This window comes from Priapulus caudatus, unplaced genomic scaffold (genome assembly GCF_000485595.1).
Source record: "Priapulus caudatus unplaced genomic scaffold, Priapulus_caudatus-5.0.1 Scaffold19, whole genome shotgun sequence".
Classification (NCBI taxonomy): Eukaryota; Metazoa; Priapulida; class Priapulimorpha; order Priapulimorphida; family Priapulidae; genus Priapulus; species Priapulus caudatus.
In genome coordinates, this window is record NW_014577080.1 from 50,629 (window position 1) to 68,164 (window position 17,536).

The 17,536-nt window shown below is 41.2% G+C and overlaps 1 protein-coding gene across 1 annotated transcript in view; it reads left to right on the top strand.

Annotated features, from left to right (window-relative positions):
* The window catches only part of LOC106811556 (serine/threonine-protein kinase Warts-like), an 18,962-nt gene extending 4,712 nt beyond the window's left edge, over window positions 1-14,250 (top strand). Inside the window, exons 2-10 of the mRNA XM_014815228.1 lie at window positions 1,830-2,388; window positions 5,022-5,124; window positions 6,188-7,941; window positions 8,519-8,827; window positions 8,961-9,058; window positions 10,613-10,788; window positions 10,969-11,169; window positions 11,442-11,548; window positions 12,157-14,250. Coding sequence (XP_014670714.1) covers window positions 1,993-2,388; window positions 5,022-5,124; window positions 6,188-7,941; window positions 8,519-8,827; window positions 8,961-9,058; window positions 10,613-10,788; window positions 10,969-11,169; window positions 11,442-11,548; window positions 12,157-12,681 — 3,669 coding nt within the window. The 5' untranslated portion in view covers window positions 1,830-1,992 and the 3' untranslated portion in view covers window positions 12,682-14,250. The remainder of the gene's footprint in view (window positions 1-1,829; window positions 2,389-5,021; window positions 5,125-6,187; window positions 7,942-8,518; window positions 8,828-8,960; window positions 9,059-10,612; window positions 10,789-10,968; window positions 11,170-11,441; window positions 11,549-12,156) is intronic.
* The last annotated feature ends 3,286 nt before the right edge of the window (window positions 14,251-17,536 follow it).

The window sequence follows — 17,536 nt, forward strand, 5'->3', positions numbered from 1 at the left end:
TCGAAACGAGTAAAAAATATAATTTTTAAGAATACCTTAGAATGCACATCACCAAATTGCACCATCCCCCCCCCCTATAAAAACGTCCCCACATCCGAGTCATTCCCTTTGCTATGACAGAAATCCTGGACCAGTGCCTACTGACCAGGACCAGTACTTCCTCAGAGGTACTGGTCCTGCTAGACCAGTGCCTCCAATTATCAGTTTTTCACCCTGCACTATAGGTTACATTGAAAAGTTAAAGGGATACATGACCCTAGGGTTCCTTGCACATTTTCAGTTAACATAGGTCTAAATTTTGAAAATGTTTTTGAACTAACGACTGTATCGTTACTTACGATGGTGGTGCCACTACTAGCCTTTTCAAAGTTGCGCATCTCGACTTTTTGGCTGCAGGCTACACACTAAGTGTATTTCTTTTTTATTAATTAAAGAGGAGAAGGATTGAAATGTCTTGTATACAACTTTCAGATTCAGTTATAATATGGATGAATTTGTCCTAAAATAAGAATGGTTTGGTTAAATAACAGTTGGGTAGGAATATAAAATCTTGCACTTTTGTGATTAGTCCTCGGTCTGTAACGTGCAAAATAAATAGGAAAAGGCGCAATTTCGTTAGGGTGGAAACACAATCGCGGGGAGTCATGGCAGCGGCCAAAAATAAAGATTTCAAAACTCACTGTTATTTAATATGACAAATGTGAATGCGTGATTATAGAAATTTGTAGGTACTATTATTTACGCACTTACTATCATAATATACCCTAAAATTCTAGGGTGTAGTATTCCTTTACTACAGAACAAGTCAAATATTATATTTATGTTATTTCAGATATGGATAATTGTGCGACATTATTAAGCTATAAAACAGTAATTGACAGCAAACTCGTTCTGCATTCTTGCGATTTGCAAAAAGAAAAAATGCAAACTGCCACAAAACAAGTGCACGTAGTTACGTGACATAAATTTTTATAAACTGGTACCTATCTCGATATTTAGAAAAAAGTAATATAGTGTAGATACAGGGTGCCAGTCGATGGCATTCCACGAGCGAGAATCACACGCTAGGGATGTTGACATAATTATGTAAAAAAATAAAAAAATTTAAATGCAGGTCAGTTCACATGTTGGTGAAAAGAATGATGTGCTGATGTTCTATGACATGTTAGCCTTGCTACATACACAAGTTTGGTGTTAGGCAAGGAGTACTGGTTAGTATCGAAACTGTCGAGAAAATAATATGATTGGGAAAAAACCTTGCTTTAAAAGGTGTAGTCTATATAAGAATTCTCAGGCCAGAGAAATGTGTTTTATTTAGTGATTGCTGGTTGCATTATGGACCTTATTTTGAAGAAATTGTTTGAAATATAGAGTAGAATTGGCTCAAATAAATATAAAAGGTAAATAACCAATTTTTGTGACAAATTTTTCAGGGGTTCATGGGATTATGAAAGGTGTCTACCCACAAATAATGGCAAAAAACCCTGCAAATATTAAAGGAATATATATGATTCTTATTTATCTATATTCTATCATGCTGTGTATTGTTGTGCCTATATTATTAATTGCTCGCTAATGATTTATAGCTAAATTTTTGTGTGCCAAGTGATTTGCATCCAAATAGCATTTGGCAATGAACAAAGTATATATATATTTATTTATTATTATATATTTATATATATATATATTATATTTATTTGTAAAAAAAAAATCTTTAAAAAGTAACAGAATAATTTGTAATCTGCTTATAATGTAATTTAGCAAGTTTGGAATTCTAGATTTTCTATTCATTATAACAATGTGTATTAACAAGGTTGTCAATGTTTCAGGGTGTTTATTGCTGAAAGCAGCTTTTGCGCTTGCTCCGGAGCTGAACCAATGCGCTTTGCTGTGGAGAATGTATACGCCTTTAGCAGCATAGATGCAGAATAAAGAAGAAAAGTGCAGGACTTGGCATGCATGTCGTACTGATGCAAAGTCAGAGGGTAACACATGATTCGTCGCGAGGTTGAGCGAAACGTCTGGCGAGGACAAAAACCGCCGCCTGCGTATCCAGGCAGTAGCAGGCAGGCTCCAGCACAAGAGCTGGCAGACAGTCCTGCTCGCAGGGTGTTGCCATCACCGAATGGCACGAGCGAACGGTTGGAGTTGATTCAAATAAAGTCTGGTGTCGCGCTGCCACAGGATGGCCGAGTTAGTGTGCCTAAGAGTGCGAGCAGCAGCAGTGGTTACCACCAGCAGGCGCTCGCGCAGATTAAAAGTAGCCTGTTGCCATACGAAAATGGACCCATACCGCTCACTACCCACAAGGTACACGACAGCTGTGCATTCTCTAACTCGGAGCTTCCTGCTACTCAACACCAGCACTACAGCCATGGGTTTGAGCAGGTATGTACATTGTGCATGTGTCATGGGTGTATTTTGTGAACATATCATGCATATACCAAATATTCTAGTGGCAAAATACGAGGTCAGTGCTGTTCGCTTCCTTGAATCCTCTTATCAGAATAGGGCCGGCTCTGACTTTCGTCATATCATGTGTACATCTACATGGTATGTGAATGAGGAATATTGGACATAATAGTGCTAGCATGTTGTTTCATGACATATTTCAAAGATTATTCACCCAGCATGTTTGCATAAATACTAGACTAACATGACTCCTCTCTCTCTCTCTCTCTCTCTCTCTCTCTCTCTCTCTCTCTCTCTCTCTCTCTCTCTCTCTCTCTCTCTCGCGGTCTGTATCTGTCTCTCTCCCTTGCCCTCTTTCCCTAGAGCTCTCTCTCCCTTTCCATCTCCCTTTCCATCTCCATCTCTCTGTCCCCCTCTCTCTCTCTCTCTCTCTCTCTCTCTCTCTCTCTCTCTCTCTTTCTCTCTCTCTCTCTCTCTCTCTCTCGCGGTCTGTATCTGTCTCTCTCCCTTGCCCTCTTTCCCTAGAGCTCTCTCTCCCTTTCCATCTCCCTTTCCATCTCCATCTCTCTGTCCCCCTCTCTCTCTCTCTCTCTCTCTCTCTCTCTCTATTTTCAGGTAATTAAGGATTGAAATTATGGTACATACTCATTTTTGATTGAAATTTGTTGATTTTAAATTTTTTTAAAGTGGCTACCACCATTTCCTGCTGCCTGTAATATTGAGTTGCACTTTGATGTGTTATTTTTCCACATTGTACACCTAGGCTATATATATATATATGGTACTTTTAATAATTCTGTAAAACAAAGTCTAGGTCTTGTTCCCCTATATTTGATTGAAATGCATTTAACTGTGTAAAAAAAGCTGTTTAAACGATGAGTCCGCTTATCCAAGGCTAAATAAAGCAGTGGTTGCTATAATTAAATTTAAATATCATATTGTGTTTATTTCACTGTCTGATCTGAAGAATGCGATATTATCCTGACCTGAAGGTGACTGGTATAGAAAAAATGCAGAATTCTGGCACAAATGTAAATGACCTGACCTATGCTCTTGATATTTGATATATATACAGAGAGTCATTGTGAGAAAAGTCATTACCTTGTCAATAGTTTTAATGGCATAGTTGAAAGAACATTGTGTCCAAGGACATTAACTTTTTGGAAGACATGATTGATGGACCGAGTGAAAAACTTATACTTATAGTGCTGACCTACCTTTTCCATCACATCATGAAATGCAGTACTTTTTACTGATCAATGTGCAAAGAGGAGTAGCTGTGTCGTGACTTTTTGTCCCTCAAGACATCAAGACAGTCAAAAATTTTGTTTGTAAGCTGTTAAAACAAAGTATTTAAGTGCTTATATATATGCTAGTGCCACTCATATAGCTGTGTACCTATAATAGGCTACAATTTTTAGCTCACCTTGACATCGTCAAGCTGAGCTATTGCCATGGGTCGTCGTCCGTCGTACGTCCGTCAGTCCGTCCGTCCGTCCGTCAACATTTCGCTTCGGTCAACGATAACTCAGGAACCGTTTGGCCCACATGTTTGAAATTGGGTATAGTTGTTACTGCTATGCTCCCATATTAAACGTCCTATTTTGAAGCACGCCAGTCGACGTATTTTCGAGCCACGGCAATTTTTTGGCAAAATGGGAATTGCCATTAGTCAACGGATTTTGCTCATTTTTGGTATGTGAATGAATAAGGGCTAGGGGTTGTGATATTTAAAAAAAAATTATGCAAATTAGGTAGGGTTTGGCAATTATATAGCATATTATATAGACACAAACAGTCTGTGGTGTCACACTCGTCTGGTTCGTTTTACAAGATTTCATTGACACTATCGTTAATGCAAAATTGGTATTTACTCTCCACCCTGCCGATAAGACGTCTATATTAGAGTAAAGATTTACAAAACATGTCGGAACGCAGCATAACCTATTTATTTGAAACACCATCGCTACAAAGCGGGTATAGCGCCATCTACGGTTACAAATTGTGATTCATTTTGGTTTATAAATTATTATTGCGATATACAGATGGCAATCGTTTCTATAATGTACGTCGATAGTATATGTTTAGGTTGCACTTCCTATCATGGTATTGATTGGAACTTTTTGAGCAGATTTTAGAAATTGGAATGGCTTGCAATCAAAGTTTTACCACCTTGTGATACAAGAAGAATTATGTACATGTGATACAAGAAACTATGGATTTAAAAAGCTCAACAGCAAAATTATAGCAGCTAATTATAATAAGCTCAAAGTACAGACCAGTGCAATTATGTCTATAATTTGAAATTATCAGGAATAAAATCAAGTATTATTATACTTCAAAGGTAATACAACTGTAGATAAACAAAGATAAATCATCACATGTATGTATGTATATCTTTAACTTTAAGATTGTGGCAAAATTTTATTACTTATATTGGGATGTCTCTGCAGAAACAACTTCTAACAGTGATGAGGAATTTATTATACTGTATAGTTTTACAGAGTTTCTCATTAAAATATTTGGTAAAATATTTAGTTTTGTTTTTACTGTTATAAATTTTGTCACTTTTATTTTTAATTGAAATATTATAATCCATATCATTGTAGGACCACCCAGGCAAGGGAATCAGAAGAGTGGAAGGAGACTTTGAATTTGTGAATCGCTATGAAAACACCGATCCACCTAATGGCGTCCTGCGAAGAACGCCAGGTACTGCACAATTGCATGTATGCATGCTTTCATGCAGACTTTGCTTATGAATGAATGTTTTTGATATTTAAAAAAATCTGAAAAATTGGCTCAGATTCTGGAAACGGGGTGAATGTTTATTGATGTTATATAACATTAGCATCTATAACTATAACTATAAGCAAAAAAAAGGTTAAAACAGGTAGTTAACATTAATAAATTTGTTATCTATGAAATCAAAAAATAGAATAATATGGATAAATAAGGTCTCACCTGTTAGCAATCATGTTACTGATTACTCTAGTATAAAATTACCATATATATATTTGTGCTGGCATGGTATAGAAAATAGTAAATAGTGCAGCCACATTCTTTTGTGTCACGATAATTCCCTTGAAATTGTCGACCACCAGACAAAAGTGCATCTCATTGAGTGACTTACTGGTTCTGGCCTGGTACAGTTTAATATCTATTACTTTATGTAAATTACCATTAACAAAGTATAGGAACAGGGTCTCGCGAGAAACAAGTGACAACATACAAAAGTCAATCATTGCATGCTTTGGTGAAAGTAACGATATGTACGCGTGTTCTAAAGCATATCAGCCTTGCTGTAGATGCTTGTTGTTACACGGGCAATACCAGTGAGTGTTGCAATGGTCGGATAAATATAATATATATATATGGAGGTCACTGAACGTTTACGAAGACTTGTTTCAAATCATCACTGTAATATTTATTGTCTTTTGATAACATTCTAGTCATTCATTCACGTTCAGTACCTTTGAACGTACTCTACCCACTAAAATGTTGCGTGTGCCACAAAGAACGACTGTTTTGAAATCCATCAGATGGGCATGCACCCAGTGAGAAAAATACACGGGGGCTCGGGGCGATTTAGCCCCCGAAATGCCAAAAAGAGCCCCGGAAATTCCAAAAAGAGCCCCCGTAAATTTGCATAGAGTTCAACACAAACCAAATTTTAGAGTGCTATTTTCATGCACACGAGCTTGAAAAGTAGCCCCCGAAAAATCAATTATATTTTTTTCCCTGCATGCACCTAAATTTCCATTCGTTATGCTAGGTGTGACCGCGAAGGTATTGCGCAACCCGAGCTTTGAGGGGCGGCGTGATCTGGTGGTGAACGTGCAGAGAGCAAGCCCACAGCTGGAGACAGCGAGTAGCTCACGCTCCGACAGCCCCAGCGTGACCATCAGCTGCACTCCTTCGTCGAGCACCAGCGACCGGTCTCTGCTCTACGTGCAAGTGCCGGCGAGCGAGCCGGGTACTCGCTCGCACATCACCGGCAGTCAGCCCAGTGTCGTGCACACCAGCAGGCAGCACTTGCAAAATGCGAACGGACACCACACGCCGCCGCCGGCGGCGCAGTGCGTGGCGGCCGCTTCCCGGGACTCGCCGTCGCCGCAGCTGGATCTGCGTGCACAGGTGGCGCTGCCCCAGGTGGGCAGGCGCATCTCGCCCGTGCCGGCCGGCGGCATCTACGGCTACGCTGGCTCGTCGTCGTCGCAGTGTTCTACTCCACAGCGTGGCGTGAGCCCTGTGCCGCCTAACAGAAACATTGTGATAAATGCAGGGCATAGCGTCTCTCTGCAGCTGTGCGGCGAGTCGACGCTCTGTACAGTGCAGATGGGTCAGAAGCAGAGTGTGATAAATAAGCGTACAACGCCCCCTCCGGCTTATTTAGCAAACATGCATATTGACACACCATCGTATGCGCGGCGGCCGTGCCAGATAGCGTCATTCAACGTGTCTACAAACAGCTCGTCTGGTGCAGCATCTACCTCATCACTGACAAGCCAGCACTGTCAGCACTCAGACACGCCGAGCATCTTGCAGAGAATGGCAGTGCTTAGTGAGACGAGTGCTGGCAAGCAGGCTGTGTCCTCCTTAGCCCCAGGTAGTCGACATGCGGTGGCTCCTGCGGCAGTGGGACCTGCACCAGCCCAAGCGTGGACCGCGAGGCAAGCTAAAGCTCCGATTATGCAGTCCAAGAGCACCCATGTACCGAAGCCGGCACTGCAGACTGCTGTCGTCCCAGTGAATCCAAATTCTGTGCCAACCACCAACCCACCAAGTTACCCTTCTAATCATGCCAATGTCAAGAGGACCGATCCTCCTGCATATCCCGTGCGTGTAAGTGCTCCACCTAGTTACAGTCAGCCGACGTCAACGCCGGGCTTTGTGTACCCACAGAGCAACGTGTGCGTACCGGCCACGGACCCGCCGAGCTACGACGAAAGCGTGGCGAATCAGAACAGGCTAGCTTACAATGCCGTTGTGCCAATCACGGAACCACCCTGCTACACGACTATGGTGCAGGCGCACATCATGTCACCACTCACGAACGAATTGCAGAGCGTGAGCATCGGACAGGCCGCCGCCTACGCGGCCGGCAACTGTCCGCCGAGCGTTTGCTCGACGCGTAGCTCCAACTCTGACCACACGAACGCGATAACGGTGTCGACGGACTTCCTATCGGATTCGCCGTACTCGGCCAGCCACTCGCCACTGTCCACGACGTCGTCGCCGTCTACGAACTCCGACTACGCCGACATACGCAATCCTCCTCCCCCGTATCCCCACAGGCATAGCTCGCCCGTGCCCGAGAGGCGTAAAAAGAAGCCAAGCATTGACGATAATGAGAGTGCGGAGGCGGAGGAGGCGGAGGAGGAGGAGCAGAGCAGAGAGTCGGTGATAGTGAAGAACTATTCACCACAGGCGTACAAGTTCTACATGGAACAGCATGTGGAGAACCTAATGAAGATTTATCAGCAGCGTGTTGAACGCAGACGACAGCTAGAGAAGGAGATGGACAAGGCAAGTGTTATAACATATACGTATATATAGTGCATGTACATGTATACTATTAGTATTGTTTGTGCTATTTGCTCAGCCCACTTGCAGGTCTGTGAGTCATTCTCCATTTCCATCGGGGTTCTCGCCAGGAATTTCAGAAGAGTTGTTATTTATGGACAGATGGGAAAAGGGCAGAGTACATGAATTTTAAAAAAAGGTCTATAATTTTTAGACAGGAAAATGTTGAAAAGACAGGAACATAAATGTTAAAAATTGCTTCAAGGGATATCAATTTGGCAATAAGGAATGTGAAAGGATTCATGAGACGTCGCAAAATTAGGTTCAGCTTTGAAGGCATGTCAGATGTGACATGCATTAAATACTTAGGTGGAAACTTGTCCCTAGATGCTATTTTTTTATTATAAGAGAAAAACAAACTACTAAGTACCCTAACCAATAAAGAAGTCGGTTATTTTCAGATAATTGCCAGTCTGCTTCAACAGTGTCCAGTTACGTTTTATTGGCAATGCAGTTACATACATCACTAGATTATTGTTTACTTGTGTAGTTTTTGGCTAAGTCTGTATGTTTGTTCCAGGTCGGTTTGTCAGAAGAGGCACAGTGCGAGATACGTAGATTGCTTCAACAGAAAGAATCCAACTACATGCGACTAAAGCGTGCCAAAATGGACAAGTCGATGTTCAAAAAACTCAAGACGCTTGGCATCGGGGCATTTGGCGAGGTGGCCCTCGTACGCAAGATCGACTCCGGACAGCTCTACGCTATGAAGACACTGCGAAAGTCCGACGTTCTGCGTCGCAACCAGGTGGCTCATGTGAAGGCAGAGCGAGATATACTGGCCGAGGCTGACAACGAGTGGGTGGTGAAGCTTTATTACTCCTTCCAGGTAGGTGTTGACCGACCGTGATCTACAAACAAGTAAAAAAAAGTCGAGTTAAAAATAAAAAATTCATGTATATATGCTGTTGATATTATACCAATATGTGAAGTTATACTATTGCTTACTGGTTTTGTTTCAGAACAAAGATAACCTTTACTTTGTGATGGAGTACATTCCAGGAGGTGACATGATGTCTCTGCTCATCAAATTCCAGATCTTCCAGGAGCCACTGGCTAGGTTCGTTGTAGTGGTTTGCACTCATTTAAATTCTTCATGGCACTTTCTGTGCATATTTTCATCTCATAATAAGTAAAGTGGGCACACATTAGACTTGTAGGGAAATGTAGGGATTTGTTTATTCCTAGTTTAAATTGGTATGCATACTTGGAAAAACAGGCTAACAAATTTTGACATGTGGAACATTCGTTATTTACTGTACTGGATTAAGTTTATTTGTTAGCTGTAAAGTGGCTTCCCCCCGAAAACAATCACTTTATCAACTTAAAGTAACTATTGCGAGAGTTTTCCAGTGTTTTCCCTACTTTCATGATACCTACCGTTATTGCTTGAGTAACAGCAATTGTCTAGAGTAACGATAAAATGTCTTAGAACTTTCGTATTCACCAAATCATGCACGATTACAATTTTGCGTTTTATTTATGTTTACCGTTGCCATCTCTCGGACTTTCTCGCGGTAGCGCGAGACATCTATCACGGTGCAGTAATGCATATAGTCGCACTGCAGAAATCAGGTCAGAGTGTAAACACAGACGTTCATACTAGCATAACAGGAGTGTAGTACTAATGCCCTGTAAAGTCTGTTATTAGAGATGCTTGTGGATTACCAGTCAGATAGTAACACGGGAATGACAATGACAGAAAGTGCTCTGAATTATTGACATAAAAACTCAATAATATTTACCACACAGAATTGCACGCCCTTTTGTTTTAATTATGCACTTGGTTTGAAGGTGCCATTTGTGATTTTGAGAGTCGGCATATGATAAAATTTATTGCTGGTATGATGTGGTCAAATCCATTTTTCTATGCTATAACTGCATAAATATGAGTAATCAGTGATATTTCCGCTGTCAGGTGAGACTATATTCAGCTATATTGAGTTTTTCTGAATGAAAAATCTCGCATTAGTAAGTTTAATGTAGGGTGTATGTAAGAATTTTGTGAATAAAAATATTTTGATTAGATAGGCTCAACACAAAAGTTGCATGGCATTCCGATGTGTACATCGGGAAAAGCACCCCACGCTTTTGTGCGGAGTAATATATTCACAGAGATTCCAGGGTGACTCAACAACTACTTTGTCTATATAATATCTGTATGTCGTTAGGGCATCGCAAAATAGTACATACATAAGCCGAAATTCGTATCATTGTTCCAAAATATATTAATTAAAGTAAGTTTGTTGAAGTGATTATTATTTTCTGAATGTCACTTTACTATTAAATTATCAAAAACCTTTTTATTTTATTGTTGCACATAGTATTAGCAGAGACTACCGAGCATGCACTAATATAAGCCCTGATGATGCTTTTGCTGTGCCATCTGTGTGCACTCAAGTAACTTTTGGAATAAAATTAATAATAGACATGGGTGTTTGTTTACATGTTGCGAACTATATTCATTAATTCACAAGTCTTGTTTGTACTAAACGTGGCTTTTTTTTTTTCTGCAGTTATCAAGAACTAGTAGTGTATGTACAAACATTTTAATAGCCTTTCATCAGGGGAATGCAGTTTTAATAAGTCTTTTCTTGTGCATTCCCTTTGTTAGGTTCTACATTGCTGAATTAGTTTGTGCTATCGAGAGTGTTCATCGCATGGGTTTTATCCATCGGGATATCAAACCTGACAACATCCTTGTGGATCGAGAGGGCCACATTAAACTGACCGATTTCGGGCTGTGTACTGGCTTTCGCTGGACACACAACTCTAAATACTACCAGAAAGGTATTGCCATTTCACTACCTAAAATTCATGGCTTATTGACCATTGGTTATCATTAGCATTAGATTAATATTGGTATAGACATATTTTTATCCTGAAAATAATTATTGGGGAACAAAGCTCACTCCAGGGTTTACCACTAGTTTTTTGTCTAGTCCGTTATATCCAGTTATACAATTGCAGGAAACCACAACAGACAGGATTCAATGGACCCGGATGAGAACTGGGAAATCGGGAACAACTGCAAGTGTATCGGCAGCAGCAGCGGCTTAAAGTCGGAGAAACCCTTGGAGAGACGCCGCAGGCGTCAACACCTACGGTGCCTCGCACACTCGCTTGTCGGAACTCCTAACTACATTGCACCTGAAGTGCTCCTGCGAATGGGTGAGTTCCAAGTGCACTGGTTTGTGTATAGGTAATACAAGAGAAACTAGCATCTAGTAATGTCCATAGCATATAAATGAATACTGGTTGATAGCAATGGTGCCAGTTTGTAGTAGCCGTAGCAGTAGCAGCAGCAGCGTCGTACAGTTCCTCAGATGTAGATCTTTTTTAGTAGGATTCATGGAGTTTAAATATTGATGAGGTCTGCTTGTCTGCATACATTGTATGGGGTAATTTGTGCAATATTTTACATGATGTTCTATTTATCTTAGGCTATACTCAGTTGTGTGACTGGTGGAGTGTAGGAGTGATTCTGTATGAGATGGTTGTAGGCCAGCCGCCCTTCCATGCAAACACACCTGCGGAAACTCAACAGAAGGTAGGTTTAAACAGCGGCCACCTAAACAAGATTATGCTGAAATTAAAGTGTTTTGTTTTGTCATTATCCATCCCTGATATTATTCCGATTAATTCTTTATTCATGATACTTAAAAGAAAAGTAGAGTGATTGATAATGAAGATAAGGATGCATAACTAGCTTAATTATCAGTATTATTAAATAGCAAAAATTTTGTGGTTATTGTCGTAATTCTGAGAGGAAAATATTGGAGATATCTACGTTTATAAAAGAGAGAGAGAGAGAGAGAGAGAGAGAGAGAGAGAGAGAGAGAGGGAGATGCGCACAATTATCATGAGGGTGGCAGCTGTGTACGATACAGCAGCCAGCGTTTTTGTAGCTGAAAAATGATACCTGAGTATAGTGGCCAAAAAATTGATTCTGTAAGTAGGCGTTTAAAATGCTGCATCCATAATCATTTCTGGCCAAACCGGGTGAGGGGTGATCGCGGACCTAATACCTTTTTAAAGCCTTATTTCTCGAGATCGACATCACTGATTACATAACTAGTGCTCGGAATCGTATCGATTCTTGCACTTCACTGTTCGGACGAGACCGACACGAGTTTTCGCTCTCTCCTCGCAACACAGGTGATAAACTGGCAGCACTCGTTGCACATACCCAAAGAGGCGAGCATATCGGCGGCTGCCGAGGACATCATCTACCGGCTGCTCACAAGTCCCGACGAGCGGATTGGTCGCGAGGGCGACGGCGACGGGATCAAATCGCATCCTTTCTTCTCGGAGATCGATTGGTCGACGGGGCTGCGCCGGCAGGCGGCGCCCTACATCCCGACAATCCGACACTCGACGGACACTTCCAACTTTGATCCCGTCGACCCCGACCGGCTGCGGCACAGCGACTCGAACTCCGGCGACGAGAAGGAGAAGAAGAAGGCGAACAGCGACTGGAACCACGAGAACGGCAAGTATCCCGAGCACGCGTTCATCGAGTTCACGTTCCGGCGCTTCTTCGACGATGGCGGACACCTGCTGTTCCCGATGTCGGCGACGATACTCGAGCAGCCCGGCCTCGAGGAGCTGGGCAGTGACTTCGGGGAGAACGGCGCGCAGGGAGGAGATAGGCAAGACTCGCAGAACCCAGTGTATGTATAGGGGATGTAGTTGTTGTTGGCAGCTGAGGTGTTGCAGCGAAGTCGAAACAGAATGCAGACGTGTGTGTGTTCTTTTTTGCGCCTGCGTGGCAACGTGGTGGCGATCGGTCAGCGAGTGACCTAGTGCTTGTGATATTTCTTCAGTGTTGGAGTTACACTCATGAGAGTAGTAATCAGTAGTGCCATCTGATGGCAAGTGTCATGAAGTAATGCTAGATGCATAACTGCGCTATTTTCTTCTGTTTGTGAGCGAGAGACGAAGGTAACTATCAGAAATGACTTGATTGAACTTTATTCTACTTTTATAGTAGGTGGCAAAGCAGAGTATTTGCATTTAATTATGCCATGCTTTTGTATTTATGCAATTAGGATGCACTGCCGGTTGTCATATATAGCCGACTATCGTCTGACCAACAATGATTGATAATCTGAATTTATTTATTATTTTTTTGAAAAGCTTTAAAAACTTGTACAAAATTCAAAAAAAAAGTTAACTATATTTTGTAATAATGAAATGAATCCCGTCGAGGTTGCGTTTATTTTTTACTATCTCCTGCGAGTTGAGCCAGTTGTAAGGGTAATATTGCAGGTTAATTTGAATATGCAAATTGTAGGGCAGCTTAATTAATAGTAGTGCTGTATAGAATTTTCTTAACATCGTTTTGATTGTCACCTCTAAGCAGTCTTGGAAATAAGTATGAGAACCCAGCCAGTCCCGATTTCGTAAATTTAAATTTCAACTATAACCTACAGTAAAATCCATAAAAATTAGTCAGTCAATCAAATATAAGAGGACAGGCTACTATTTCCAACATTGCACTTGAGTTTTTATCACTTTGTGCCTTCTACTAGGTGTGAGTGTATAGCATAGTAGCATTTTCATGGTTACTGTTTTGTGCTAAAACTATCTAGTAGGTATGAAAATTGTATCCACTATTTTTTGCCCTGGGTGCATTTCGTCCTGCGAGCGTTTCCAGGTATATACACGTTTGGTCAAGTGCAGTCCTGATTTGCTCTAAGTGACAACTTTTGTATTGGATGCCTGGAACAACTATAATCTGATATATAGTGTAAGCTACGCTGTATTACTATTTCCTTTTGTTCAGCTAGGTATAATACTGTAAGAAATTGACCTAGTCGAAAGAGCACCGAACACCCTTTCGCAGGTGCACACTGCGCATTTTGTATATCCGACCCCCTCCTATGACTTGCTTGTATATTGTTGAATAATGTGTGTATTTTAATTGTGAGCAATCGCTTGCATTCATGTACGCCTGTAGCGTAAGAGGAAAAGTGTAAAACGAAAGTAAGCAGTGGGTATAAATTGTTTGACACACCTTAGGTAGTAGACACGACGCGATAAAAGTGTCGTCTCAAATTTCTTTTGTAACCGATTTAAATGGGAAACCTATGTAAAATACAATCATTGAAAGGCAAGCGGGCAAAGATGGTGAGGTAGATTGTTCATTATGTAGTATTTATTTAACATTCGATTGTAAAGCCATGACAGTCCTACCCATTCTAAGAGATCGTCCACATTTGTGCCTTAGAGATGTGAATGTTTGTACCACAACATCCATCATGATGCAGGTAGATTTCTTTTCGGGTGGTGCTGCGTAAACGAGGAATCGTTCACCGTTATTTTACTTCAACATGTTTTTTATAGGAAAATGTACATGGAGGCTAATGTATGCTCCGTTACATGTGTGAGCTGTGGCAAATCGTATCTATATTGCCTTTGCAGGGATGAGAATTTTCCGTGGATCCGCGATTTTTGGTGTAGGGGAGTAAATTCGAGGAGAAAATTTGTGTGTGTGTGTGGGTGGAGGGGGGGGGTGCTTTAGCCAGTCTGGTCTCTTGTTTTGGCTCTTAGATTTTCTGTTCTGATCATCGGTGTCGCATTACGAGCGCTATCACAACATATTGCACCACAGAGCATCTATTTTCCACGATTTTCTTGTAGGGGTAATTGAAGGGGAAGTACCCTCCTCTAGTGCCCTCCCCAGAAAACGCCTGGTGCGTTTGTCATGAGTGCCTTCCGCACTCACATTCGACGGTCAGTATTTTCAGTTTTCTTTTCCTTGAGACATTCTCATCTCTGCTCTGGTACTGTATGTTTTGCAAAATCTTCACAGCGCAATGTGTAGCTTTCGCTATACCTGAGTGCATGGTAATAGCAGGAGTAAGATAATATAGATCTATATTATCTTACTCCTGGTAATAGTGTAACCGTATACAGTGTGGTTTATAAATAGGATGCTGCGTTGAAAAATATGCACGTAACGTGTTTACGTGACTGCGGGTAAAAACAACTGTGCCTTATTTTCTTTGCTGCGCAAACAATATATTTCCGTAAATAACGCTAGATCATGTTATTGCCGTCCATGTAGCCTATATAACTGTTGGTGTCTTGAAGATTCTCGGGCACATCAACGTAGATTTTGGAACCAAACACCCCAGTATAAGCGAACGGTTGTTTGGAACTGTGCGTTGTGGTACATGATAAACCAGTATTGGAATTTAAAGGTGTTAGTTTTGTATCAGGTGCTATAATAAAATTAAAAAAACCAAAATGTTTGCCATGTTCTGGCAAAAAGATGCCCTTCATTTTGTGCAGTTTCTTTGCAGACGAGATCAAATTGCTCTTGCAACGTTACTGCACCAAATTGTAAAAGGTATTTAGATAAATATCAATATAAATTTTTAACCGTTTCAATTAGCTTTTTAAATTGAAAATTTTTTAATCTGTAACCTGCAAACATATAAGCTAGTGGTTTATACAATAATGTTGTGCATTGCTTTGGGCAAAATGGTATGTTATACATGTGAAAGACCTAAATTCAATTGGCAAACCTACATTTCGTTACATTTTGTTTGACTATTAGCACTTTATGTGGCAATAGGTTAGCGTTCTAAAATGGATTCAAACCAGACATATTTCGTACATGTGGGGTATGTACTAAGAAACTGTTTTCTGGTTGCGGAAATTGTATAGCTTTTTTGGGATTTATTGTTGCTGTATATAATACAGGTTTATGCTGGTTGTTGGCAGTCGAAGATTTGTGTAAAGAGCATTTATTGAAATAGATTTGTAGTTGTATCATATTATTTTTATGGAAAGAACTTGTTGTTTTTTTATGTTTTAGAAAAGTATCAAAAACCGTCTAACAACTTACTAATAAAATAAATTACTACTAGTGTAAATATAGGTGTAATACACAACGTAAACGGACATTTTCTTTTTAGCAGTTCTGCTCACTCTTAAGCTAGCAGCACACTTCACCATTTTCGTTGCTCGTACAGGCAATTTTCGTGGTCGGCAATTTTTGTGGCCGTTGCCGCGTCACAGCACACTTCACCACAAGTTGCCACCACGAGCAATTTTCGTGGCGAGAAATCAAACTCGTGGTCACCACTAAATTTCCGTGGTGAGTGGTCGTTGCCGGCCCCGCACACTTGGCCATTTTTGTGGCGACCGCGAAAATTGCCTGTACGAGCAACGAAAATGGTGAAGTGTGCTTTCCGCTTAACAAACACACACTCACGCGCGCACGCAAGCCCACCGTATGCGCACGTAAGCGCATGCATTGTATTATTCTTTAGTAATTTCATAAAACGGAAAAATGCAATATTACACTGACATAATAAATTTAGGAACTACCGGAAATTAGTAGTCATTGAAAGATATACAGACTACATTTCTTGATTGCGTTGATTTGTTCAATTTTGTTGTTGTGAAACCTGACGAAGGACACATATTCTCGAAATCTATACCAAATAAAAAAATGGACACCTTAAAAGTGACCTTATATTCTATTTCTATATTCATATATGTTCAGATCCCTCTCTCTCTATACGCGCACGCACATACAAACGCGCACACACGCACGCACACACCAGGAATAAATATTCCTTGCAATAATTCATAATTATTTACCCCTGATATAGATATAAATTGCTTTCCCTCTCTCTCTCTGTCTGTCTGTCTGCGTGCATGTCTGTCTGTCTGTCTCTCTCTCTTTCTCTCTCTCTCTCTCTCTCTCTCGCTCGCTTTCGCGTTCTCTCCTTCCCCCACTCTCTTATCGGTCCTCTCCTTTTTGCTCAGTAAGGTGTGGGCCTGAGCCTGGTCACCCCACCCCATTAAATCCGCCGATGACAGTTATGCCCGCGGGGACCTAGATTTGAAGTCAAGAAGATCCAAGACCTCTTCCCGTCACCGGTTATATTTTCTTGCTACTTTCACATTAATTGCTTCGCCCAAACTTCGGTATAAACTTTCCTACTGTCTCTTGCTGTTTGTATCTCTTTATGTTTTTCTCAGTTACATATGATACATTATACCCGAATGACTTTTGCTCGGCAGTGAGCTACAGATACAAGATACAGAACTGCAAAATAACACAGGTGTAAGACACTACGTCACAGATAGATAGATAGATAGATGGATGGATGGATGCCGATGGAGGCATGGATGCTGCAAAAGTATCGACTGTAGTTTAGATTTTGAATCAGTAGTCATTTAGAATGAGTAACGTGTATGTTGCGTACGCACTGAAACCTTCAAGTATTTTTTACAGTGTGGCTATTAGTCCGCAAATGCAGACGTTATAACTCCGCTTTGCTAATCTGAGGGTGCGGGTTTATCAATTACGCGGGTACCATTACTGGGGTCTGCGTCGGCTCGGACTATGTGGCTATATGCCCGGCAGCCGGCATATATCTGACGGCTGCCGGGAACGGTCTTCGATTTCCTAAATGCCCGACAGTTTTTAATTTTCAGCGTTATCTCAAGACAAACAAGGGTTAGGGTTAGGAACTGCCGGGCATTTAGGAAATCGAAGACTCCCCGGCTGCCG